The 27,286-nt window shown below is 49.9% G+C and overlaps 1 protein-coding gene across 1 annotated transcript; it reads right to left on the bottom strand.

The window, feature by feature from the left end:
• Window positions 1-3,095: 3,095 nt before the first annotated feature.
• MTURN (maturin, neural progenitor differentiation regulator homolog) lies at window positions 3,096-26,244 on the bottom strand. Its single transcript, XM_037126467.2, has 3 exons — window positions 25,871-26,244; window positions 16,925-17,047; window positions 3,096-8,210 (listed from the first exon to the last, which is right to left on the bottom strand). The coding sequence occupies exons 1-3, from the start codon at window positions 26,030-26,032 to the stop codon at window positions 8,100-8,102; spliced, it is 396 nt and encodes a 131-aa protein (XP_036982362.1). The 5' UTR covers window positions 26,033-26,244; the 3' UTR covers window positions 3,096-8,099.
• Between the last annotated feature and the right edge of the window lie 1,042 nt (window positions 26,245-27,286).

Here is a 27,286-nt window from a genome sequence, read left to right as displayed (position 1 = left end):
GTGCCTTTGAAGCGTGTTCTCGTTTCCATGCACTCCCTCCACATGACACTGTTCTAAGACAAGCATAATTACACAGCTGTGGTGGGGTCCTGAGGGTGGGCATCGCTGCCTCAGCACAGGAGTGGGAAAGGAAAGTTCTAGAAGGCAGGCTGAAAGTGTTTGGATGGTTCAGGGCGCTACATGGAGATGGAAGCTGTGGGGAGACGGTGGTGAGTCTGCTGCCCATTTCCAGCTGTGAGCAGACAGGGAGAGCTCTCTCCTCTTGCTCTCAGGCTCTGGTCTGGCTAAGGGTGAATTTTGGCTCCTCGTTATTTCAGGGACAGGTGGGATAAGAGCCCTTCATCACAAGGAGTCTGTCGTAGCCTCTTCTGTTACGAGAAGAGTCTGCGGTGGCTTTATAAAGGGTAGTTTAGGGGGCAAGACCTGGCACAAAGGGCACAGAAAGGAGGGCACACTGGTTTTCTGGTAGCCTTGCCCCCGCAGAGGGGCAAGGCCCATTTACCAGTTACCACGTTAGTTCAACAAACTGGTCGACTCAGATGCTGTTGCTTGCTGGGTGAAAAGGAACCCGTGGGAGCTCCTGAGGCTGCCTCTGGCCTGCACCGTGGCCTCCCGGGCCCGTGGAGCCTGTGGTCATCTTATGCCCTGGACACCACGTCAGCTCTGGCTGGATCTCCTACAGACGCTTCAGTCCTTCCCCAACACCCCTGATCTGCGTAGGCCTTGGGGAGCCTGTTTGGAGCTCCTGCCCACTGCACCCTGGAGCCGGGCTGGAAGTTGCAGGTTCAGCAAAGCCTGCTGGCTCCTAATCGGCAAGGCCCAGGCTGCCTCCGCACACAGAGCAGGTGAAAGGTCCTCCCTGGCATTCCCCCAGCCCTTCAAGAGTGAGAGCTAAATGCCACGCTTCATCGATCAGTCCATAGGCTGGGTTTACTGAACTGACAGTGTGCACAGGGGGGTGTGGGAACTGTAGAAAAAGATGGATGAGAAGAGGAAAAAATCCACCCAAGTCAAACATTAGTGTTTACGTACAGGAGAAGGACGCCGCACCTTCCGCTGTGTTCAACTGGGCCGTCACCCCCCTCTTGCCCTTCCAGAGGTCAGCCAGCACTCCCTGGAGCCCAGGGAGAGGGCGGCCTCCTGCCGGAACCAGAAACCCCTTTCTTTATGCGGTACTGACCTCTAGAGGCTTCCAATTAAAAAGCATCCCAAAAGACCAACTTAATTTTACTGAGGGTTTCTAAACCTGTGCTGTTGCCCTATTTTCCTAGAAAATCAGAATAAATGTCTGCTTCTTTACACGTGACCTGATAGGACGTGCCCATCTTACTTTCTGGCTGCCTAATGACAGCTTGTCCGGGTTTTTTTTTTTTTTTTTAAATAAATGCCATTGTTATCTTCTCCAACAAGCAAAAAAGGTGGGCCAGAGATAAAACAGGTAAAGTATTTGCCTACTACAGAACTGAGAGAAAAACTTAAGAGTGTCAGCCATTTCAGGATGAATCTCTTGCGTTTCCAAAGTGCCCATGGCCGAGACAAAAGGAAGGACCGAATGTTTGCTCAGCCCCGTTTGGAGGAGGGGTGTGGGCAAAGCTCTGTGCCCAAAGCACACCCACAGCGGGTCCATGCTCCAGCCCCAGGGCAGTGCCCAAACACTGGGGAGTGGGCTTTGTTTCACTTTAACCCATTCACGTCCACAGTGAACCCTGTGGACAAAGAGGTGGCCCATGTGGCCTGACTTGACTTAGGAGGCGAGACCCATCCCTCAAGGAAATGTTTGCTACACCCTAAATCAAATACCCCAGAGCTTCCTAGTTAGTTGTAGTTTCTTTATGCCACGTGATTAATTGCAGAGACGGGAAATATGGGAAGTCAGGAAAACGAATTCAGTGATGTCAGCTTTGGGGCCACTATTTTGGCAGGGGGCTACTATTTCTGAAGGGTGTCCTAGGGAAGATGGGCTCAAAATCTGAGAGATTCAGGTCCGCCAGCATCCGGCCACCCAGCCCTGGTTTCATGGGACAGTACTTCCCATACAAACTTTGCTTCCCACTCTCCCTACCTCGCCAGCCAAGACAACATCCATCCCCATGCCACTAGTGCCTAGAGGAAAACTGGAAATTAGTCCATAGTCTCATTTTTACAGATGAGGAAACAAAGATGGAGGTTAGAGGGAGGTGATGTGCCCATCATTACACAACCTTGACCCCAGCCAACCGACTTCAGAGGCCCTGCAGAGGCCAAGTGTGGGTCTTTCTAACACCCAACCCTGCTTACAGAACTCAATCTGTGTCTTTGGAGGTTATACTTGTGAGTGACTGAAGAACAGCAACAAGGGATTCCCTTATATGTGACTCCCTCCTCCCTTAGTATGGAGAGACCACACTACCACCCTGCTGAGGTCAGAATCCTACTGAGCGAGGGGTGTGCTGCTTGCCTCCACAGCTCACCCTCTGGCACTATCTCTGATGACAGCCAGGGCGAAAACAAAGAACCACCAATTACGCTACCTGAAATACACACATGCAGTACGCTGTGCCCATTAAGGCAACCTCAAATCTAATTTAACAGTCTACGGAGGCCTTTTCATTTGAGGAAAGAAACTTACTCTTAATCAAATAATGGGACTTACCACCAACTTCCAGATTTATTCCTTAAATGCCATTGTTTGCCCAGTAACAGTAAGTGGGAAGGAAGTCCTAGGGACAAGGTGTCAAATGCCATCATAGAATGACCACAGATTTTTAAGTGGTGTTACAAAGGAGTCCTGACAAGGAGAGGAAAAAAACGAGGCCCTTCACATATAAACCTAAAGGGCTAGTTTGAAGAGTGGAAAATTCCTGAATTCCAGCGACAGCATCAGAAGACATACAGTCAGGTCTCAAAACACATCAATTATTAACATTTGAATCCTATCAGTGGTTCCTATAACTACCTCCTCCCTCTCTCCCCCCCCTTGCTGGGCCCCCAGAGCCACCAGCCCCAACAAAGGCAACCACAAAGCTAGCCGAATGGTTTTCTTCCCTGTTCCTCAATTTTATCCAAGGCCCAGCCACTCGTGGTGCAGGGAGTAAGAAAGAGGCGCTGGTCAGCAGTGTTTGGAAGGCTCTTTAATAGCAAGCGTATGGTAATTACATCGGTGGATGAGATCCTCTCTCTTGGGAGAAAGGAGCAGATGTGGACAGGGTTCAGGTGGGGATTCTCACCGCTGGAAGCATCTAACAAAGGGCAACAATGTTTGGCAACCCATTTCACAGTTTTGTCATTTACAAGAGATTTCTTTGAAAGAAAATATAAAGGCAAAGAAGCACACACACCTTGCATGAAATGTTTTTTTTTGTTTTTGCCTAAGACACGCCCCATCCCCCAAACTCTTCCTTGCTTTCGCTGCTCCTCACTAGGCGGCTGAACTGCTTTCACACACAAATTCGGGCTGGTTCACGGAGAGTTGCAGATTTGTTTAGAACTGATGATCTGCTTTCTCCCCTGAAAAGCCGCCCCATGGACCCAGTACTACCCCCTCTCTTCCACCGCCCAGCTTTCAGAAGGGACTTAATGTAAAAAATAAATCTAACAAAACAAAAGGAAAAAAGCAGGGAAAGGCAGTTTTCTAAATAACAGACCATCAGCTTTCCTCTGTGGTACTATACAACTTGAATTCACAGTCTTGGGTAAATCAAATGTTTAATTTTATGTGGCCTGCTTTTAACTTCAGGCTTATAATGCTTTAAATGGGCTTTCTAACACAAAATGATCACAGGTCCTCTATTTTTGCAATCTAAATTTTTAAAAATATATATCAAAGACAACATATTATTAACAATTTGCCCAATGCATGTGGGTTATAGATATTTTATAATGGATACTACGTTGCCAAGGACACCAGAAGCTACTGGCATCCTGGCAAGTTTTAGAATTATTCTCTATAAATCTAAATGACTTCAGCCTTTCATGTTATAATATTTGGTATTACAAAACCAAGGTAACTGATTGAGTCTTTATGGAAGAGGATTAGTTTTTAATTCAAACAACAAAAACAAAATCCAAAACCTGGGGGCTTCTCTGGTAAACTGAAGACTGAACAGGTGAGACATGAGACCCGCTTGCATTCTAACTGTGCTCTTTCTACCTGCCTGGCGCTCGGTGGGGTAGGTGGGCTTCGCCCTCAGGCCTGCAGGAGGGGTGCTGCTGACCCACTGTGACCTCTGCAGCTGACAGCAAGATCAAGTTCGGTTCATGTTCAGCCTGGCATGTGATTGGAGCCTCTCTCAGATATGTTAGCACTTTGGAGAGACAGGCTGGTCTGGCTGACAGCTGGCTTATCTAGGGCAAGGAGGCCCCAGATTTGCAGGACAGCGGCTGTCTGCGTGGTGGGGGGGTGGTTTTCAAAGCCACAAAGCCAGCACAGGCCTCGCCTCTCAACAGGCAGGCAGTCCCTTGGAACTAAGCGGACTCTGGGGGGCATAGCCATGAAAAGAGTTTTCCTGGACCTTACATGCTGACCGCCTCCTGGCTTTTAATTTTATTTTTCTAAAGAATCAGACCTGATTCGCCCATTTGTTTTCCCTTGCTCACCTTCTCCCACCCCAGATTTAAGTCCTGCCTACTCCGAACCTGCCTCCAGAATCATGGCATATCAGACTGGTTCACACCACTGGCTCCCAACTTGTCAATTTTCATCAGCAAGGCAGAGTCCAATGATGCCACGCTATCACAGCCCGCCCCCCTCGGTCCGCACACTTTGTGCGCCCATCAAACAGAAACAGCACTCAGAGACGTCACTGTGCTACAGAATGGCTTCTGCTGACACAAGAAAAATGACGGTAACGCTGAGAGGAGAGCAGTTTCCACTTAAGGACACTGGAATCCTAATTCTGCACCAGGACATGAGGAGAATTCCTAAGGAAGAGACTTTTTGTGTTCTAGCCACTGCCGAACAAAAAGGAATATGTGCTGTTCTGAGCCTGGGGGACTGGAGTGGACACCATGTGGCAGGCACCGTGTGGGGTCTCACCCCCGCCCCTGGCTTCATAATTCACTCTCCAATTCCCCAGAGTCCACTCGGTATGATTATCAGACAGAGAAAAGCAACCAGTAGCTGTGAGAAAAATGTCTCTGTGGTTCACCAAAACCCAGGACCTGGTTGGGTCCGGTCACGGGAGGCACGCGTCCACAGAGATCCACAGCACTCACTCCCCTGTGTGCACACCCACACCCACACCCACCCACTCACACTGTCACATACATACACTCTCTTTCTCTCCACTGAATGAGATGGCAAAGAAGGTAGAAGTCCCCCATTTCCAGCTATGCTTCATGCAATTTTCCCCTCTCAATGAAGTTCAACTTACTCCACTTCCAAAGCCGCAATCTGGCGGGGCACGGATAAAACAGAGAGAGTGCGGACAACTGAAACGAGTCTGTTCTCTGCACCTTCCGGGGCCTGACTCTCACCTAAGGAACAGTGTCACCGGCACCTCAGGGTCAGGCCATCGGAAACATGTTCTAAGGTAGCCTGGTGGCCAGGGTCCTCGGGACAGGGAGGTTTTAAATATATTTCCTGCTCACTTCCCTTGAAGTCTCAATTGTTGCCCTTCATACCCACACACATCGTAAGGCAGTAATGGAAGAACAGTGGTTAGAGCAGGATGGGCAAGCGTCCCTCATTTCAGGCTGGGTGAGTGACTTGCCCAAGGTCACGCGGTTGCAGACAGAGTCAGTGCCAGAACCCACACCCCTCTCCTAACTGACGGGTCAGTGCTCCTCCCACTGTGCCGCGTCACCTCCTGGTAGGTGTGTTTGTGTCTACGAAAGTCCGAGCTTGTCCAGCCACGGGGCTATCTCCACAACAGAGGTGACAGGCCACTCGACTTGCTGACCGACCCGGTGACGTGCTGTGTGGTGCCGCCTCAAATGCCACACGCGACCCCAACATGGGCACATGTGTCAGCTAGGAAGTTTTAGAGGAAACAATCTGATTCGCTGATGCCTTTGGGGTTCTTCCAGGAGAGTAAGTAACGTACAGCGATGTTACCCCCAACCCCCGGGCAAAACAAAGACCAGATTTCTCCCCCACCCCATGAATGGCCGAGTCTATCTCAGCTCAATTTTTAGGAACAGAACATTGACATAAGAACACCAAACTGCATTCAGTTGATACCTAAACCATTTTTTGATAAAATACATTTTACGTCCATGTCCATTCCATCTTCAAACATACAAATTTAGATGTTAAGCCTCTACAACATACAAAATTCCAGTTTACCTTTGAATGGAGCAAGCTAGTCAAGCTTCTTCATTTCTAACGCGTAAGTCATTCTTTCAGCCTATTGTGTTAAAACAAAAATGACCACACCTGTGCAACACCTACAGCAGGGACAGCTTCCCAAACACCTGTGCATAGGTCTGGAGCCAATCAGAACACAGGTGAGGGAGCAAAGCCCAGAGCACCCTCATTCCACTGGATGAAACATCCTGGTTTGTCTTGTGAATAGGATCCCTGGGACATTCATTTCACTTGAAATTAACGTTGACTATGTTTTCCCAAGAAAAGGAAAACTGTGGCTACTGATGCACAATGGTAACCACCATCTTATTTCACCCAATGACGTAAAACTGCAGTACACGGTTTGACCACCAGCAGCCGCACTCCTCTCAGCGCCAGTTAGACAAAAACCTCTGCGATAAGCAAGCTTCCATCCACAGGTCTGGGACACAGACGAGACTCCCAGAAGCCCCGTGGCTTCTGCGGCTGCTGCTTCCCCCCCTTTTTAAATGAAAACTTTGACAACCTAACAGGTACACATGTTAAAAACATCCTCACCCCAGATGCTCCGTTCAGTGAAATGTTGTAAGAGAAGCATCCGGCACCCTACATTGTTAGAACCAGAGACACAGAAGTGCCCAAGAAAATGACTATTTTAGATGAGTCCACATGAGCACAACAAAGGTACCCCCAAGAGGTGGACTGTGGTTGTTCCTATGAGCTGTCTGAGGATTCCGATCATTAAAACTTCCCCTCTGAACCACTAACCTGCGATGAAAAGATTCCCACGTTTGTATTACTTTAAAAATTCACTGCAAGTAGATTCCTTGAAGCACGTGATTACAATTTTTAGATAAATTATACAGTGGGATCCTTTTCTTGACTTTTTTTTAAGAAAAAGAATAAAAGACAGATTAAGAAAAAAGGATTCCATCATACTTTTACAAAATGTTATCCTGGTTTATTTTCCCATTAAATGTATGGCTTCAAAGTTGAAGTGGCCCTTGGATTCTGGATGTTTTCATGATTTAACAAGTTGCCATCTCATTATAGAGAGAAGGTAAATGCTGCATTTCATATGTGGGACGGCTTATAAACATTTTAAAGAAATCGGTAACTGATGGCACCCCATTTATATTTTCCACCGTTAACACTTTAAAAGTGGCTTTGGAATTAGCACGTTTGAAATTAACTGACCACGCAGGTATGTTTATACAGCCGCAAACCAGCTGCCGTGCATCCAGGTGACTCAGTGAGGGCAGTGCACTGAAAGGTTTCTTGCCTCCCTTCCTCTCTCCATCTGAAGCTACGTGATTATCCTGTTCTGCCCTTGTAGTTGCACTTGTGCAGTGTAATGACTAGTTATTATAACTCATGCTTTATAAGCAAAACCTTTCACTTACAACACTTACAAGGTACGTAAAAGTGCAGACTGCATTTCTTCTCTGCCATGCTTGCCCTCCATCAAGTCACCTATGAGGACTTAAAATACATCCTTAATACATTCAGAGTTCTCTACATTCAAGTCAGCAAATGTCAGTTCTCCCACCTAAACTCAAGAGAGTATGGTCAGCCACAAAATGGACTCTGAATTCGAAATGGCCAAGGCTACCGAGACAACTCCATAGAAACCCACTGAAACGGGAGTAAAATGCAGGTCACTTCTGAGCGCAGCTCATCCCAGATATTCTGCGGTCGTTAAAAAGGTATTTCGTGTTAAGTTGGAAGCTGGGAGTCAGATGTCCTGTTTCGGAGAGCTGACCCAGGAGCACGCGACCCCACCTCGGGCGCCGCAGGGCTCACTCCTTGTCAGAGGGGAGCCCTCTCGAGGTTACTACTGCTGACTGACCCCCATCTGGGGGTGGTCTGCCTCCGGTTCCTCCTCCTCCACATCGGCACTGTACTCTTCGAACGCGTCGTCATCTGCATCCGGGAGCCCCAGTAACTGCAGGGGAGAGGAGAGAAGCAGTGGTGAGCACCAAGGGGCCCTGTGCCTGAAGACCACCAGAGACATCAACTCCAAATTCAACAGCGCTTAACAGGAGCCAGCTACCCTGAAATCATGTTTATAGTCTTCCTAAATGGAAATGTCAGTCCTTCAGCGGATTGGCGCCCCAAAGGCTCTGTTTTACTGGGGAGCCTGGAGATTCTCTACTTTTAGGCATCAACACACGATACCACCTACCACCTACACATGAAGATATAATATCTATGCATGCGCAAGCACACCTGGATGTTAGCAGTAGAACAACGAACAGTGCTGGCTGTCTCATCAAGATGTCAGAAATCCATTCCCCATACTTTCTCCCCTAAAAACACACTGCTATTATTTTATAACACACATACAGAAATGTGGAAACCACTAAAATGTTCAACAAAGCCGTTGAATAAATTATGGTGCGCCTGGAAGATAGAATCTTATACAGCTGCTTAAAATAATATCTTAAATAACCCCAATGACATAAAAATATGCTTATAAGTGTAGACAAGTGTGATAACATTGTTTTCATTATGATACAGATTTCTTTATACACAAATACATTGAAATACAAGACTTCAGTGATATACTTCCAAATTTTAAGAGTATATTTTTTATAGACAGTGTGATTATGGATAAAGATTTTCCCTTTTAATCTTTTTGTATTTTCCAAATGCTCTCTCATTATCGCCAGAGAAATTCACAATGATACACAGTAAGCATTTTCTTAAACCACTGGCTAGCCTTCGTTTAGGAACTGAATGCCATTTGCTGGGCCGGATCAATATGGACAAAAAACTGTGGACTTGGCAGGGAGCGGTGACCTCGGGCTCAGCTGAGCCTTGTCCGTGATCACAGGCACCCCTCCCCTGGCTCCTCACTGAGATTAATGGCATACAGGTGGCCGAAGAACTGTCTCACATGGTGACCCTTTCTTTGTTGATCACTTGGAGGCAGCTTCACCAAATGGCCCTAAGATGTGAACTTGAACTGCAGTAAGACACTAAAATAAGATCAACCACTCTGTTTACTTTGCGTTGCCTCCCGAGCACCCTGCTACTTCCGCCCCTTTCCCTGCTCCTTCCCAACTGTTTAAATGAGAAAAGGATAAGCAGAGTCCCGAGCTAAATGATGCCTTGACTCTGACGTTCTCAAATGTTTCACAGGTCTGACAGGGCCTAGTGACCATGCTCAGGTCTCTAGTGACCATGCTCGGTGCCTAGTGACCATCTGCCAGGCACCGCTGGTCCTATCACATCTGTGGCTTGCCAGGGCAGGCACAGCAACCGCGGGCACGGGCTTTCTCCTCATAGCTCTGAGGACACGGCTGTCTCAAAGGGACACTGTTGGCTTGCAACGGTGAAGCAGGAGCGCAGCTCTGAGGGGCGAATAATATGTAACAACTGCGTGTGTGCTTGGGAGAAGGGAGAAGCTCCTTACTCCTACCGCTGGCTCCATTCCATGCCCTAGTGGATGGAATAAAAGATAAAGTTTGCCTCTAAAGAGAGAGAAGAGATTGTTGGTTACGATGGACGCAGGTGACATTGTCCAGGACACTGTCACATTTCAGTGTCCAGTTTTTGTTTGAAAAGTGACATAAGACAGAAAAAGTTAAAAACCATATAATTTCACTCATATGTGGACATAAAACTGAAAGCAACAAATGAACAAACAAGAAAAACAAACAAACAAAAAACTCAGAGACACAGAGCACAGTACGGTGGTTACCGGGGAGAAGTGGGGCGGGAGGAAGTATAGTGTGAAGGGGCCGCGTACCTGGTGGCGGGAGATTTGACCTTCGGTGGTGGGCACACAACGCAATGTACAGATCATATGTTACGGAAATGTACACTTGAAACCTATTTAATCTTATTAACCAATGTCACCCCAGTAAATTTAATAAAAATAAAATAAAATAATAAAAATTAACTCTGATCCAAAAAAAAAAATAAAAAGCTGCTCAATATCACACAGAAGGTGAAAAGTGTCAAAGGACTATTGTTTGAATAGCGAATATAAATATCGTTGCCACCCCCCACCAACTCCAGAATCACCTAAATGCTAAGAGGCATTCATTCAACAATGCATGTAGCCCCTCACTGCACTAACGGGGCACCTCGTTAAAGAGGAATGGCCCATGTGTTCCCTCCCCCTTAACAAGTCTGACTGGCAGTGGCTGCCCTGAGCCCTGGGCTCAGCCGGTTCTGAGGCTCAGTGGGAAAGATCACGGTCAATTAGCATTGGCTGTTGAAGGTCAAGAGGGCACAGATGAGGCACTCAGCTTGGCAAGCTTGTCCTAAAGAGACTTGCCATTATTCTTTTTCATAATACACTTAACAATTCTCATGGACCCAAAGCATAGGTGTCCCTCAGTACCCTCCGTCTCCTCAGCTCAGGGTGGGTGGCTTGCAGAAGAGGTTCCAGCCAAGGACCAGCACTCCCTTCCCCTCCCTCCTCTTCCTAGCTCCCTGCCTTACCTTTGGCCTGAATCCAAAGCCCGTATTTTAGGTCTAGAGCATCAGCCCCATGGGCGGCCCTTCCCTCAGGTGGGAAACATTCAAATGCTACTTTGAGAGCTGCTCGGCCCCTGCCCTTGGAGGAGGGAGAAGGAAGAGGCCCCAGTGACTTCCTGGACTTGGATGGCACCTTACAGCAGGGTCAGCAGATCTGTTGAGAGGCTGGTGGAAAGGCACTGGACCTGCTGTGTGGAAGCCAGGGCTCTCGCTGGGGACCCTCTGCAGAGCCACTGCCTTAGCTGAGCCCTTCTCTGTCAGCTGGGGACCGTGACACCTGCTCTACCTCCAGAGAAACTGGGGAGAGCGAATGAAACAGTGAATGGCCACAGTCTGTGAGCTGCAGAGCCCCCTGTGAATGATGCAGCTGTGTTGCATGACCGTGCCTCTCACTCGAAAGCATGGCCAGGCCAGTCGTTGGCAGGGAGTCGCTGCTGCAGGGCCGGACTGCCTCCCTGGTCATTAGCACTGCAGAAGCGTGAAGCGAAGAAACCCAGTTCTATTAGATTAGCCTCTTCGTCTGATTGTCAGCCTTACATCCAGCATTCCACGGAACCCATCAGTTTTGTCCTATTTCAGGTTTAATAATAATAGGTAACACTGGTTAACTTATTATCTCTTAGGCACCGAATGGCTTTTTTATTTAAGCAGATTTACATATATTAATTCCCTTTGTTCTCATAATAATGCTATGGAGTAGATACTATTATTACCCCCATTTTATGCCTAAGACCTGGAGAGGTGACTAACCTGCCCAGAATTACCAAGGTAAGCGTCAAGGCCAGGATTCAAACCCAGGTCACCGAGTTGCAGACTTCACACATCTAACCACTGGGCTACACAGGATATTCCCTTCTAGCTGTCACTGCTGCTCCTATAGCTGGGGGACGTCAGTGGTCTCCACTGGGTAACACACCTCTCTAAGAATGCCATACACACTGTTAATGTCCACACTTATGAGTATGCACAGTTTAGAAGCATTACAGAGAACAGCATAAGCACCAGAACTAGAATCTGCCTGGGGTTCCAAATGATATCACACAGACATGTAATTGTCCAGCATTCCCACCCCACCTCCATTCCTGTCTATGGCGGGTAAGTCTAAATTTAACTTCAGGACCCAAATTTTGAACAGTCAAGAGACACATCTGAGACAGGAGTGCAAACAGCCTGGTGAGAATTCTGGACTCCTCGCTTTTACTGCGCCCAGACCTTCTTATAAGGAAAAGGAGACAAGGCCAAGAAATCCTGTCTGGCGCATCTAAATTACTGCTGATGGTTATAATCATCAGTTCCTAATTCAGTAAATTTTTTCCGATTGGCTGGAAAAATCTTTATGCTCACTCTGGACCAGGATTGGCATTTCCAGGCATTTATTCTAATGGCCCACGATGCTGGTGGTGCCCGGAAACCCAGAAAAGGCTCTGGGTTAGTCTGCCTTTGCCACCAGGGGAAAAAGAGGTTGGTGGCAAGACAACAAAGGGGTAAGAGGGGTAGGTACTCTCTTACTTTGGGGAGCCACAGCACTTTCTAAAAAAAGGACAAGGGTTTGAATGTTTATAATGCAAGCAAACAACATAAGCCATAATCGGACTGAAATTGTCAGCTCAACGTCTTTTATTAAACACACACGCACGCATCACCCTTTCTTCTCAGACTTTCTGACCTATGAGCAGCACCCCACAGGTGCATTCTTCCTCTTCTTCCAGGCTCCTGAGTAGACTAAGAGGGGAAGCGACAACCAGACTTTCTCTGGGACACCAAGGGTTCTGCTGTGGGTTTAATCCCTGGCTCTCCAGCTGACCGCGGCAAACTGAAAACATCTATCTTGCTCACGTGAGTAAGGTAGAATTCGGGGAATTTTTTTGGTAGACATGTCTCTGCTCCTCGAGAGGAAACACGTAGAGTCACCCGGCATCCCTGGGGACCAGGGTCAATGACAGGGAGAAAACACAGGGAACCTCGGGCTCTGACTCCAGGTAGCACCAGCAAAGTAGTAAGAGCCACCACAAAACAGCCCACAAAACTGTCAAGGCGACTGGCACCTTGGGACCCTCAAGTCCGTAGCACTAGTAAGAGAAGGAAGAGCTAATAATCTGGGAAAACAAAAGAAAGCTTTGAGATAACGTGAACGGGTAAAGACAAAGTTTGGTTTTGCAGCTAATGGAAACGGTGAGCCCTCTCTTCCCTTATGAACTGGTTTGAACCAGAGGAAAGCCTGTTGGTCGTCACTAAAGAAAAGATACAAAAACACGGAGAAGACAAGCAAGTGGCATAATCACCAATATTTAGAACCATAACCACAGTTTTATCATCTAGCCCAACTGTGTGACGACTAGCAACCATAATGGAGGGCCATTTAAACAAGAAAAGCGTAGGGCTCTGGAGATTGCCAGTTCACGTTTATCAAGGCTACTGACGGGGGTCTCCGAAGATACTCACGACACAGACAGACCCGCCTGCTCACAGACGGCGCTGACAGTGCGCTCGGCGCTGCCATTAGCACACATGTACCCTTTGGGTACGACGTTCCAGCAGAAAGGGAACAAGAGCAGGTACAAGCAGCAGTTCCTGCAGTGCAGTGAATGTGGTCACCCAGGCTCACGGACCCGCCCAGTAAGCCTGTACAAACAGCAGCCGAGTGGGGTGGCTCGGCTATGACAGCCCTTTACGTTCTTAGTCTAATATTGAAGTTCCCTATGAATCCACAAGACAGAGAAACAAATATGATGCTTATTTTAAAGATGGGGGCACTAAGGTTGAGTGCCCAGAGTTCTAGAGGCCACACGGCCTCTAGCCAGACCTGCTAGGGCAGGGCTGAGTCATCTTCCCCCAGTGGGGACATCTGTAGGGACTCTGAGCTAAGGGGCCAACCAAGGTGGGCCTTTCTGGCCTTTCTTCTTGGCCAGCCTCCTGTCTCTCTGAGCGCGTGCGAACCCTGCCATGTCTTCGAGTCCCACCTCCCCATGAAGCCACTGTCCTGCACAGTGTTCCTTGGACAGCCGCTCACACTTGCCACCCCGACCCTTCTGACAGTGTGGACAGCGCGGCTTCTTAAAAAACACAACCCAGTTTCTGATCATACATGTTTCTGTGACATCACAGAACACTGAGAAAATACAGAAAAAGAGAAAACAGGTATTGCCCGTCACCCTGTCACCAGAGGCTCTGGCTCACACACCCCTCTAAGCACGGAGTGTCCACCACAGTGAGCTGTTTGGACCGGCTCCTGAAGGATGGCTATTATTTTGCCCAAACCGATGCTGAGAAGCTTCCGACTGCAGCTCTCCAATAACACCGCTCTATCTCCTTTACGTTAGTCAGATGCCTCTGGTAGGCGTGGGCTGAAAGCTCTCAGCAAATTGCTTTTCCTCGTCTCCAAGAGCCTAAGAGTCCTATGAAGCACTTCCCTAAGTCCTGCTCCCTTCTCAACGGTATGTTACCTGGTGGCCCCAGCCACGCCGGCATCTTCTGTGTTTATTATGTGTCATGGCTAAGTCCCCCACAAGAATCACATCATTTAATCATCACAGCAACCCTAAGATAACTATTGCCATGGTTTCCTAACTTTACAATGGACGAAACTGAGAAACAGAGAAGTTACATAACTTGGCTAAGGTCGCACAGCCATCAAGTAAGTGGCAGAGCTGGGATTTGAATGGCTTCCCCCAGAGCTTGGGTTCCTCATCAATAAACTGTCCTGATTCTACATAACCATGGGAGGAGACCATAAGCAACACCCCCAGGTTCACAGTCACTAACATCCTCTCAGGCGCAGCTCCCCAAAGAGCCGGCAGAGTGCGGTACGCGGAGCAGGCAATGGAACTCTCGGCGTGTTCTGCACAGTAAGTACCCGGCGAGGTCTGGACCGAAATAAACACTCTGTCCTGTGACGTGGAGTCTCGGTACACTTCTCTGGCTGTCTCTCCTACCGCAGAGTCGGCTCCCGAGGGCAGGAACGCGGCACTGTGCCCTGCCCCTCACTCACCAAAGCTATACTGTGGCCAGTGCAGGTGATCAATACATCGGGTTGAAAACGGACGAAGAAGCAGAAAACGAGTAAAATGGCAAAAAATAACATTTTTCTTTCCTTTCCAGTCCAACTGTGCATTTCTTACGGGGAGGGAGTGGCTTTGACTATGATATTGAGCATTCCGGTGTGTGTGGGGAAGCCGAACAAGAGAGAGGGGAGAAAGCACCTCTGCGAAGGGCTGCCAACCTGCTCGGCCTCGCAGGCGGGGCGGCTGAGGAGGGCCAGAAGATGACCCGGCTCTTGGCCGGCCAGGCGGGAGCCGGGCGTCCAGCAAACTTAATTGACTCTGTTTGACTGATGGCCCGAAAGGCAGCAGAGGCTGGCCTTGGGCTGGCTAAGGGGAAACAAGGGTTCAAAGCCACAGAGGAGGCTGTTCTACGGTGAAAGCGAAAATATTCCTCGGTGGTTTCCTCCACTGTAAACAAAAAGCAGCCGCCCGAATGGATCAGGTTCCCAGGAAGTTCCAGGGAAGGGACCAGACGAGGAGCAGAAGCTTACCTGCTTGATCACCCAGTAGCCCTGGGGTATGTGTTACTTCAGCAAACACTTTCAGCTGCAACACAAGACCGCCCCCCATGCCTTAATTCTAAACGCATTGCTCCCTTATATAAGCAAACAGGCGAAGGGTGGCAGTGGAAAGATGTGTACTCTTCAGTGGAGACGGAGAGGGTGAATGAGCCCCACCGTGGGTCTCCAGCCACCCTTCACCTGGCTAGCAACACTCCCTTCCATCCCTCCTGAGGCACATCCTGGCAGGCGGAAACCCTGAGAAGGCGCCTCCCACGCGCCTCTCTCTGCAGGGCAAAACGACCAAGCCAGAGGGTGCCCAGCAAGCAGCCCCTGCCGGGCACCAGCGGTGGGGCGCCAGGCTATGTCAAGATCTCCTCACCTTGGGAACATCATCCCTGCCCATGACCTAGGGCTCTGCTCTAGACATGAACCCGGGAAGCCCCACACTAATCAAATCTGTGTGTGTCTCCGGGACACACGGCATCTAGAAGTGAAAGAAAATACTCAGCCAATCAAATTGTTTTCAGCGATGCATCTGATTTGGGGGAACTGCATTTTCCCCCTATTTACATGTGAAAACAACCCCACGTGTCCACTTCCCAGGTGTTCTCAGACTGGAAGTGCCCCCAAGCCCTGGTAGAAGGAAATAAAACTCCTCTCTGAAGGAAAGCGCCCTCACCTTAGGCCTCAATTTACTCCTATGTATAAACTTACAAATACAATAACCAACCCACAAAGAGATAACCCAGCACACTGAGAAACCCAATAGCAGGAGTGCAGACCAGTAGGAACAGCTGGTGACAAACCGACTTACAAACCTTGAAATACAGGAATGGCAGACAGTCTGTTGTCCAACCACGCTTACTATGTTCAGAGAAATAAAAGACATGCTTGAAAATTTCAGCTGAGAAGTAGATACTGTTTTAAAAGATTTTTGAAAAACAAATCAATAGAAATTCTACAGCAACTGTCCTTGTACCTGCAGAGTACAGTAATCACGGAATCAAACTTGTCACGACACTGATTTTACCTTCCAAACATGATAAAGGGAAACAAGGATTTTTTTAAAATAGGGGGAGTATTCATTTTACATGTTTTTCAGCCAGCATGAAGACAAACGGTCAGCTAGCTGCAAACACTCAGATTCCTCAATCCCAAGGGGGTGGCAGGAAGCAAGCTCTGTATAATGAGGTTTAAAAAAATGAGAGAAGAGAACCAGCATTCAATGTCACCCCTGTCTTTACCCACGCACGTGGAGGTCCCTCCTGTATAGAGTCTGAAGAACACTTCCAAGCACTTGGGGTTCAAGTCTCCTGGGTGAGGACAGGATTACTCAGTTGTCTCAAGAAGGCTCTGTTTGCTTCCCACCCTATCAGAGATTCTTATCTCAAGTGATGCTAGAAATAACCATCATCCCTGCACCAAACAGCTGTGTCACATCCTGTTCCTCACTCCCTCCCACCCTCCCTCAGCTACCCTCCACGAGCTATGTTTGTGCCACCAAGCAGACAAGAGGAAAACAATTCGTCATCCCAGGTTCTGCCTTCTTTCCCCACAATCCCTGTCATTCAAAGCGCAGTCGGGGTAGAAACCAAGAGGGCTCTTGAAGCCAGGCGGGCACCTACAGGTCTGAAGGACTTGAAGACTCTTTCCAAGACTTCCTGGAGCGTCTTCTTGCCGCAGGAAGAGATGTAGTCCTGTGCCAGCTGCAAGAAAGGCAGGCAGTCCTCGCTCTCGCTCCACACGTGCTGGGCGCCCACCGGCCGGCAGGGGAGAGGGGGAAACAAAGACACAGTCATTACACTCAGTGTGAAAGACAGAAAGTCAACACAGTTTTTTTTCATGACATGAATTTGAAAAAGGCCTCCATTCCACAGTCAGACTCGGATGTTTTTTCTTGATTTGTTTGCACTGAAGGGGATCAGAAAACGTACACCTGGTACAAAACCCTGTGCTTTCGGTCCGCAATTCACCCGCTCAATGTGCCACCAGATCTGCTTCTACGATGTGAAAAAGGGCAGTAGGGTCGATATTCTCTCTCCCATGATTTCCACTGCCCTGCTTCCAGGGAAGGCTAAGCGTGGCTTTCGAACTGAACGAGGAGAAACCAAGAGCCTGCAGGATCCTTGCCTTCTCCTCTGGCATAGTTTGTCACCACTTCCTTGGAACAAGACCTTTTACCCAGACTGGCCTGTGAAGGGGGCTTCGGGGGTGAATTTACTTCAGAATGAAATGAGTTTAGGAGAACACACAGAAATCATCACTAACTCCCTGGAGGGGAAAAGATTTCTTGAAAGTTCACCTTCTCTTAAAATGCTTTTAAGAGGGATCACACCCAAGCATCTCTTCACAACCATTAACAAGCACCAAGAAGAGACTGGCGCTTTTATTTTTTTCTTCGGGCTAGACAAGTTTTTCCTTTTTCTTTTTCCACGTGAGGATATCCATTTTGGCACATCTGTGAAACTAGACAAGTCTCTCCCACACATGTTCCAGGATTTGGAACAAGCCCAAGAAACAGGCTTGAGATATCTCCACGCAAAAGGGACAGGCGCTGGGCTACCAGGATAATAACATCAGGGTATCCCTGAGGTATCAAAACTCACTGATTGGAGGGAACCGATTAATGACAGCTCAACACTAGTTTATAAACCATGGAGAGGTGTGGGAGAGAGGACGACAGTGCAGATGAGAGAAAGCAGCATGGACTGGGCAGCAGGGGATGAGACTTCTTTGGAGGAGTGGTTCATGTCAAGCACATACTTACTCCCCCTGATTATTACAAGTGATTAGGGCATTGCCCCAGGAAATCCCATGTCTATCACTCAATAAGCACCTTTCACTGTCTCCCTTCTTGTGGCAGTGTTTCCAAGAACTAAGTCTATAGACTTAAGATACTGCTCAGATTTAAGAGAGACTAACGCGGTGCTGTCGGGCACATCACCTTTACAGCCAATTATCTGTGTTTGGTAGATGCAAAGGTCCCACCTCCTAATAAACATAACTTCTAGATTCTCTCGCTTTGGAGAAGAGCCCAAACACAATTCCCTATTAATTAGGGACCCTTACAGCTGCCGAGCCATGGAAAGGCCATTTATGTCACAGTATCTTCATGGCACAAAAGTAGAATCATACAAAGTGCTTTTGTGTGCAGTACTGAACTTGATTCTTCATCAGCAGGGATTCAGCCAGAACAATCAAGTCCCACTTTACTGTTAGTTCGGCTCAGCACCCACGTTCATGCTCCGATTTTAAAAAGTGTATTTCACATTCTTACCCAAGAGGGGATTATCTTCTAGTGCCATGCAATGGGAACTCTTTAAGCCTGTCTTCCCTACACTGGAAAATTAGAGTAAAAGTAAGTTTAATCAGCACCCGGCACAGGGCCCGGCTGGCACGCAGTGGCTGTTCAATGCATGGCACACCCAAGTGCCTCTCAGTCTTTTGAGTCTGCAGGAGAATGGGGGTGGGTGGGCTGGGCCTTTCCAACAGCCACATGGCCAAGGTCACGCGCCGACCAAATCAGACATTCAGTGCGACTTCACGGAGGACACTACCCAAGGCCACCTGTGTTATATAGTTCATTCAGAAGTAGGTGTATCCACGGAAACTTTGTGTACTTGTTTTTTTTTTTAAGTGCACTTGGGCTTTAAATTACAAAGTAAACTAAGGAAGTAGATCACTCAACACTGTAAGAATGACAGTGTCCCCACCTCTGCTTGGAAACTGGACAGTTTCTTTGGGGCCGTGTTACTAGGGCATCTCTAACCGCATAAGCAGAAGCTTCACCCACAGGTTTTGTGGCTTCACTTGGACAGGTGTTGATTTATGAAAACATCCTGGAGAAGAAGGATGTAACACCCGAAAAAGGGTTTTCTGTCCAGCCTGCTTACACTGCCCTCATTTGGCTGCCTCACCCTAGATTCCCTGTGGTGTCGGTTTTGTGGATTTAAAAAACAGTTGTTACTGAAGCCTTTCCCTTGTAAACAGGCCTGGCCACTTGCTGGAATGGGACACAGATTTGCCTCCAGAGACCCGTGCAGAGACAGAAGGCAATCGGTGCCCGGGAACAGTGTCCACAGATAAAACAGAGCTCTTGGGAACTAACAGGCGAGATGCCAGAGGCAGGAGGGTTACCTCTTAAAAACAGTGGAGGGACCCATTCCAGCCCCGGGGGAGGGCAGGCAGGGTGGCAGGAGGATGCCCCTGAAAACAGGATCTCAGGTCCAGTCTTGTACAGAGACAAATGGGTGACCAGAGACGCAGAGCCCGGCCACTGTGACTTCAACGTGGAAGGTATTTGAAGCACGTGTAACCAAACTCCCACTGTGGCCATGAAAACACTCCAACAGGGGCCAGATAACTCGTGGCTCTGAACAATGTACAGAAGTTCCCTGGCAAATACAAATATAGGTACGGAATGTCTTGGCCGCCCAACAGGGCTGTTAGCACTAAGGCAGATCCCAGACCTCACGTGCTGTAACAGGAGAAATGCCAAAGCGAAGGCTTTGGGAAGGGGAGGAAAGCAGTGGGTCTCCAGCTCTAGTCCGCAGCAGTCACCTGGGACTGTGGCAATCAAAACACATCTGCTGGGCCCCACCTGGGACTGTGCAGTGGGGGCAGGGCTGCAAATCTGCATTCCCAGCAGGTTCCCAGGGAATGCTGGGGGGGGGGGCGGGTGGAGATCTGGGACCACACACACCTTGAGAACCAGAAGCAGAGCAGACCTGTAACTAACTCCAGACGTGGGGGCAGGGTGGGGAGGAGCACTTCATTTAAAAATCTGCCTGTCATGACTAACACTAAGTCCGAAACTCAGGACAGCATGGGTTGCAGTGAAGAGCGCTCCCTCCATAGCTCCCCTCAGCAGCCTGCTCTTTCTGATAGGTTCCTCCCATTAGGAGTTGAAAGTCCCCAATGCGAACCTGGATTTTAGAACAAACAGACCAGCGAGGCCACCTAGGCTCTTCCTTCTGTTATTAAGTTGGCCGGGAGTTTGTTATCAAGGCTTAAGACAAGGCACCATGTCATCTGCAAACAGGAACGTCAGCACCTTTCTGTTTTCTACAGTGTAGGTGGCAATACCCAGCTTACCCAAAACTGGCATTAGATCATCAAGGTCATTCAATCCCACAGCTTTTTCAGCACAGAGGGCCGTTGCCATGGGACCTCATGCTCACTGGAGTCCTCGCCTGGAGAATCTTTGGCCGTCATAAGTACCAGAGGCCCATTTTGAGAGGGTGAGGCTTAATCCCAAATGGACTGCTGCCCAGAGAAGCCATGGCATAAGATGAAAGCTACAGGCCACCCAACATATTTCTGCACAGGGTGGGAAGAGCATGGCTGGCTGGACCTATGACCTGTTCTTATGTCAGCCACTCATCTTTTTTACCAAGGAAGTCACAGAGGCTCAGAGAGGTTAAGCAACTTGTCCGTGGTCACACCGGGAGCAAGAGGCAAAGCCAGGACATCACCAGGTCCATGCCTCCAACCGGAACCTCAGCTCCTTCATGTGTAAGACACCAAACATAATCACGCTCACAGGGTGGTTAAAAAGATTATAGGTGATACCTGTAGACTGATTCTCATTAGCAGGGGTCCATTGATTTGAACTCACATTGCATAACTTTAGCTCCCTCAGGAAGAACCATTCCATGTATATACAAAGGACATCTCTTTTTTTCCAGAAAGTCTCCCCGTATAAATAAGCAGTCTTGGAGGAAAGCCTTCTGGTCTACCACTATTGCTCACTGAGTGCTCATAATAATAATAATAATGTAATGTAGATATGATGATCCCTATCTGACAGATGAGGAAACTAAGGGTACAGTTTAAATTAGAGGAGAGTGCTTTGTCTCCACTCTACCACCATGTAAACACCACACAATCTCATTTAAACCAGTTATAGCTTCTTCTCCAAAATCAAAAGGTTGTTACTTGGTCACATAATTAAGAACACAGACATGCCTACACTGAAAACAGGGAGGGAATATAGACATAGCCATAAGCACTACAAAGCATATAAAGTTAAATCAGTTTTTCCATAAATACTTTGTTCTTTAATACAATGACAACTGCAATCTTTCTCTTTGTATTGAGGAATGATTACACGAAACTTTAGGTCCAAACACCTAAAGGTGTTTTGATGGGTTGGCAGAAAAAGGAGGGCAACAGGGAGGTCTTCCCTTGGGGGGGCAGGCAGTGCTTTAGGTTCAGAGAGCCCCTTCCTCCTGGGCTAAGGCAGGAGAGAACGGTGGGGGGGGGGCGCCATGCCCAGGAGCACAGGCACACCTACACATGTGCCCCTCGGTCCCCCTGGTACATGAGAGGTGGCTCACACCCCACTCTGCAAATCTGGCAGAGCCCTCAGGAGCTTCCTAGCTGGCAGAAGAGGGGAGTGAGCCACCTGTCTGTGACCCCTTGCACTCCCTGCAGGCAGGGAGCTGGCGGCTTCATTTTATCCTGGGCCTTGACCTCATGGTCCACCATCCACAGGGGGCCACCATCCACAGGGAGCAGCCAGAATCAGGGCAGCAGCATGGAGAGGGACAAGATGGCCTGGGAAGTGAGAAGGGGAGAGCGCGCACAAGGGACTGAGGAGCTGCCAGGGTGGAGGGAAAATCAAAGGCAGTCCTTGTTCCTGGGCCATTGGAGCTGCTGGCCTGACCCTGCCTGGCGGACTTGCACTGTGCATGGTGGAAAGACCAGCCTCGGGGCCTACGCTCAAGTCCTAAGTCCTGGCTCAGCCACTTCCTGGTGGTGTGGTCCTAGACAGGTCCCTTCAAGTCTGTGAGCCTCAGTTTCCTCGCCTACAAAATGGGGGGAAGAATACCCACTGCACAGAATTTCTGTGAGGCTCAAGAAGCCTCCCTTGAACCCACAGTCTGAACTGGGTTGGGTCCCCAAGTGTCACTCCTGTGCTGTGTTTTCAGTGTCAGGCTGTGGTTTGAGCTGCTTTACCACTTAAACTCTGTGGGGAAGTTAGTGAACCTCACTGTGTTTCTGCTTCCTCGTCTGTCAAATGGAGATGATTATAGAGAACCTTGAGAGATTACTAAGATTAACAGAATTCTTGTCCGCCAGTGCTTGGAACACTGTCTGATATGCAGCAAACCACACTTTAAGTGGTAGTTGTTACCACTGTTGACACTGTCTTTCCTGAAATCTAACCTCTTGTCTTCAACACTAGACTGTCATTCATTCATGTATTCATACAAACACCGACTGAGCACCTACCACGTGGCTGACCCCGCCGTTCCAAGGGTTGGGATACCGTGATGACTGACACAAGGTCGCTGTTCTCATAAAACTTCTAAGTCTGATGGGGGAGGCAGGAAATAAACGGGAGGACCAACAAAGACCACTAAGTACTAATGAGTGCCATGGTTAAGATGGAAAGAGGGTGAGGTGCGGGAGTACGTGGTCAGAAGGCTTCTCCCAGGGCCACCTGGTGTAAAGGAGCTCCCCAGGTGAAGATGTGGGCGAAGAATGTTCTAGGCAGAGGGAACAGCCAAGTGCAAAGGCCCTGCCTGAGCTTGGTGTGCCTGAAGACCAGACAGGCCAGTGTGGCAGAAACACAGCAAGCGAGGGGGTGGGGGCAGTGGAGGGCTGGTCGAGGACGGGGTCAGAAAGGCTGCAAAAAACAGGTCCCACGTGGGCCTGAAGCCAGGGCGAGGGCTTCGGTTCTGAGGTAAAAATAATGGGAAGTCAGCGTAGACGTGGTGGGGACATGACCTGGGTTACATTTGAAACAGACCGAGAGACTCTGCCAGACTCACTCACATCACCATGCCCCGTTTCGGCTCTTTTCCAAACTAGCAAGCCCGTCAGGCCTAGTGTTATCACCCCCGGTCTCACAGATGCGGAAACCATGGGATAGAGATTAAAGAACTTCCACCAAGACATACAGCTAGATGTGGTGGGTTGGGTGCAAACCCAAGTAGCCTGACTCCAGAGCCTGTGCGCTCCAAACCACTAAGCAACACCACCTTAGCTGGCTAGACCGGCTGCAGGAGGATGAGGGCAGAGACCCTGTTTTTATTCTAGGCAGCCCTGGCTTGGTGCAAAAACCAGCCCTTGATAAATGCTTGTTGAATAAATAATGTGAAAACACTTCGAGAAATGTTATGTAAATATTCTTAAGAAATCCTTCAGATTGTAGCAATTCCAATGATCTCAAATTCCTTTCAATGCTTAACAGATTTTCCTGGGAGAGGGGAAAGAACAGAGTTAGGACATTGACTTTCTGCCCGAGCTCCTTTAACTAGAGGCTAACAGCAGCTTGCAAACCTGGCCAGGGGCAGGCAGACTGGAGCAGCCGCTGGGGCTAAGAAAACTCCAGCGGTTGGCATATTGTCCATTAAGGTCTCTAGAAACTTTGAGAAAGTGCCAGTCTACCCAAAGAATTACTTTTCTCATTTTCTTTCTTCCTTATCCTATTTCATTGAATTGTCAGCGACTGAATATATTCAAGCATTTTTATTCATACAGGTGGGGCATTTGCAACATAGGTGGCTTTAAAAAGGCCTAATAGACATTCTAAATGGCTAGATATACATATTCCAGCAAGACAATGGCCTTGCATTTTCTCCCCCCACATAATCTCCTTGGAGTAATTCTGGTGTCTCCTTCAGTTCCAGCAGGAAGGCTGTGTGGATCTCTCCCCATCAGAGCCTCAACCTTGGGAGATTTGTGCCCTAGGTCACACAGTCAAGGAGGGGAAAGGCCACTGGCAGACTGAGGAAGCCCAGGGCTGGGCGGGACACCTGACCAAACCCTACCGTGCAGATTAGTTGGGTCCTGGTGCCCTTTCCATTCTACCCATGGGGCTTTCTCACACGTTTGCAATGGCAAGAGTCCCCTTTTAATGACCTCCCACTCCTCTCTGTAACAATCACACTTACTTATTCTAACTACAGTTCAGTGTTCTTACACACATTTATAGCTTGATCGCTCTTCACAAGCACCTGTGATGGAGGCGTTCCAATTTACAGGTGAGAACATTGAGGCTTTTTAAAGAGACCAGCTCTTAAACCCAGGGAACCACAGATCCAACCTCTGATCCAGAATTTGTGGGGCTGTTGCTGTGAGTGGAGACTGTCAGGTGGTTTATCCATCCAATGGCCGGGGCGCCGGTATCGCACCCATTTTTTTTTGGATGTGTAAAGTGAGCTGGGTGATGGCAACTGAGCAGTCACAGGGCCAGCACTCAAATCTGGCTCTCGCCCAAGGACGTCCCTCTTTCAGACTGTCTCAGGGCTAGGGTCCGGGTGGGTTCTTCCTCCCGACGGGGTAGGGTGGAGGTGCTGGGAGGAGGGTGCTTGCCGGGACTATCTCTCTGGGACCAAGAAGGGCGATTCCGCTGTCTCTCTAACTCCTTGGAGAGCCTCCCACTGGTGGCGGGGGTGCGCCGTGGGCGCGGATCTCGGCCCAGCCCTTTCTCACCCCATCCGAGGAGCCAGGGCCAGGCAGGCTCGCGGCGCCACCCTACCTCCGTCCGCAGGGGTAGTAACAGCGCCAGCTCCAGGCTCAAGGCGGTGACCACACTGTAACCCGAGCCCAAAGCCGCCTCCATCTTACATTTGGGGGACCATTATTTTTCCCCGGCCTTACAAACACTTCATAGAGAGCCATTCTGGCCCAGTCTTCCTACCTCCCACCCCAACTCCCCGCCCTCCGCATCCCCTTCCTAAACTGCCAGCCCAAGATCCCAAGTGGGCGCAGGGTGCAAAGTTAAAGATTTGGACACAGCAGTTTCAGGTCCGGGTTCCTCCGAGCCCGGGGCGGGAACAGGGATGATTAATTCCCTCTCATCTGGAAAAACCTAAGGGCTTTTTGGGGCAGCGGACGGCGCCTCGGTCGGTTAGAACCCTCTCAGAAGCTCATAGAGGAGCAATGGAAGCACAGGGGATAGGCGTGACCAAGTGTGTGTGTGTGTGTGTGTGTGTGTGTGTGTGTGCACGCGCACGCGCGTTTTTAAGATCCTGGGTGTAATTCCGCAAAGAAGGTCCAGCGATGGGGCATCGCTAGTGTGGACAGAGGCTTTGTGTCCAAACACGCAGCTTAGGGAATAACCTGGGGAGGTCTGGGTGGTTCCCCAGGCGGGAACAACTGGCGGACTTACGTCTGCGCGTCGGGAGGGAAACGGGATTCCACATCCAGACGGGACGCCTGGATGTAGGAAGCTTCGGACTCTGGATCCTGCGAGAGGGTCCGTGAGCCCCCCAGCCAGGCTGGTGCGACGCGGGATACCCTGGGTATGCTCCAAGCCAAGCATAGCGCACTAGCCTCGGGGTCGCGTCCCCGAAATAGCCCGTCCCAGCCCTGCTCCCTGGATCCTAAGGACGCCCCTGCCGGCCGCCCACCAGCCCCGCCCGGAGCTCTGACACCGCCGCGCGGGGCCCGGGGGCTTCCCCTGCGGAGAGCAGAGCAGCCGGGTGACCAGTTACGCCCACCCCCCTACCGCCACCTCGTGCCCACAAGCCTCCGGAGCAGGCTGGAGCTCGGGCGCAGGGTAGCGGCCGCGCGGACACACTCCCTCGCGCTGCTGCGGTCCCTCCCACAGCACTCACAAAATTGTCCCCGCAGCCGTTGTCGGGACACAGCACGTAGAAGGAGACGCCAGGGTCGGCGTAGAAATCCATCCTGCGCTCGGTCTCCTCCGTGGCAATGAGCTCGAAGGGTGTGTTGGAGCACCATTTCTCCGCAACGTCAGCTAGCTGCTGGAAATCCATCCTGGCCCACCGCGCCCGCCGCGCCCTCCGCTCCCTCAGCCTCCTCTCCGCCGCCCCCTCCCGTTCCCTCCGCCCCCCGCCCTCCTCTACTCCGGCGCCCTCCTCCCGGGCGGGTAGCGCGCCGCTCCGCGGGCTCTCGGGCAGGCGGCGGGGCCAGGCAGCGCGAGATCCTTCCAGTCCCGGGGCTCCTCCCGGCGGGCTCTGTTTACATGCTGTAACCGGGTGGGCGGTGGCCTGGGACAGCGCTGCGCCGCGCCCAGCTCCTCCTCGGCCCGCCTCCCCGCCCGCCCCCTTTCGGGCAGCCCGGGAACTTGGCCAGGGCTGCGGCCGGGCCGGGCGGGGCGGGAGGAGCCGGGCGCTTCGCGGGCTCCCCAACCCCTCCCCCTCTTTTTACAATAAAGGCACTGGGAGCATCCCGGGGCCCTCGCGCTACCGGGGCCACCCCGGGCTGTGGCGTCATGGGCCCCAGCCAATCACTGAAGTCTGAGACCTTCACCCAGGCTGGCGAGCCGGGTGATGTCACAGCGTGGACCCAACATCCGCGACTTTCCCGGTTGCAGTGAGGCAGAGAAAGCTGGCAGTCTCTGTTAGCGTTTATCTGGAGGTAGGAGGCCAAGAAAGCGTTTCTCCCGAATGCGATTGACATGCAGGGGACACCCACGGAATTGCAGACCACTCGTTCCTTGTCTGAGGCTAGCAGTGGAGGCGCTGAGCAAATCTAAGGGGAAATGGAGCTTTCCTTTTGCAGGATCGAAGCTCTGCCCTCCAGTGGACGCAAAGAACCGTTTCCCCTAAATGTATTTACTAGACACGGATACGAATGTCCATTAGACAAGGAAGATGAAACCCTTGTGTTGTTTTTTTTCCATTAATATAAAGCTGAGTATTTCTTAGAAAGAAGCCTCATAAGACTTTCGCGAATATTATTCACCTTCACTTCATAATGGATCACCTAAAATGATGAGCTGCTAGTATAGAAAAGGAGAAAGTAAATTTTAAAGCAAACATGGCCCAACGATTGCACCTGTCGAATGCTCACTGGCCACGAGGACACCGCCAGCGTGGCCGGATTCCAGAAATGCGGGGACTGACTGCCAGCGGTCAGTCATTCATTCTACAAACATTCAACCGGCTTTTATCTTTAAAGTTTGTACTCTGAAACAAGCACCATGCTAACCCTAGGAATATAAATATGAATAATATGTGGTTCCACCCTCAAAGAGCTGCCAGATTAGCCAAGGGAAGCTCATGACA

Source organism: Artibeus jamaicensis, unplaced genomic scaffold (assembly GCF_021234435.1).
Source record: "Artibeus jamaicensis isolate MK-2021 breed Jamaican fruit bat unplaced genomic scaffold, CSHL_Jam_final contig_3230, whole genome shotgun sequence".
In the NCBI taxonomy this organism is placed as follows: domain Eukaryota; kingdom Metazoa; phylum Chordata; class Mammalia; order Chiroptera; family Phyllostomidae; genus Artibeus; species Artibeus jamaicensis.
Note: the sequence above shows the minus strand (reverse complement) of the source record. Positions and strands in the feature narration are given on the sequence as shown.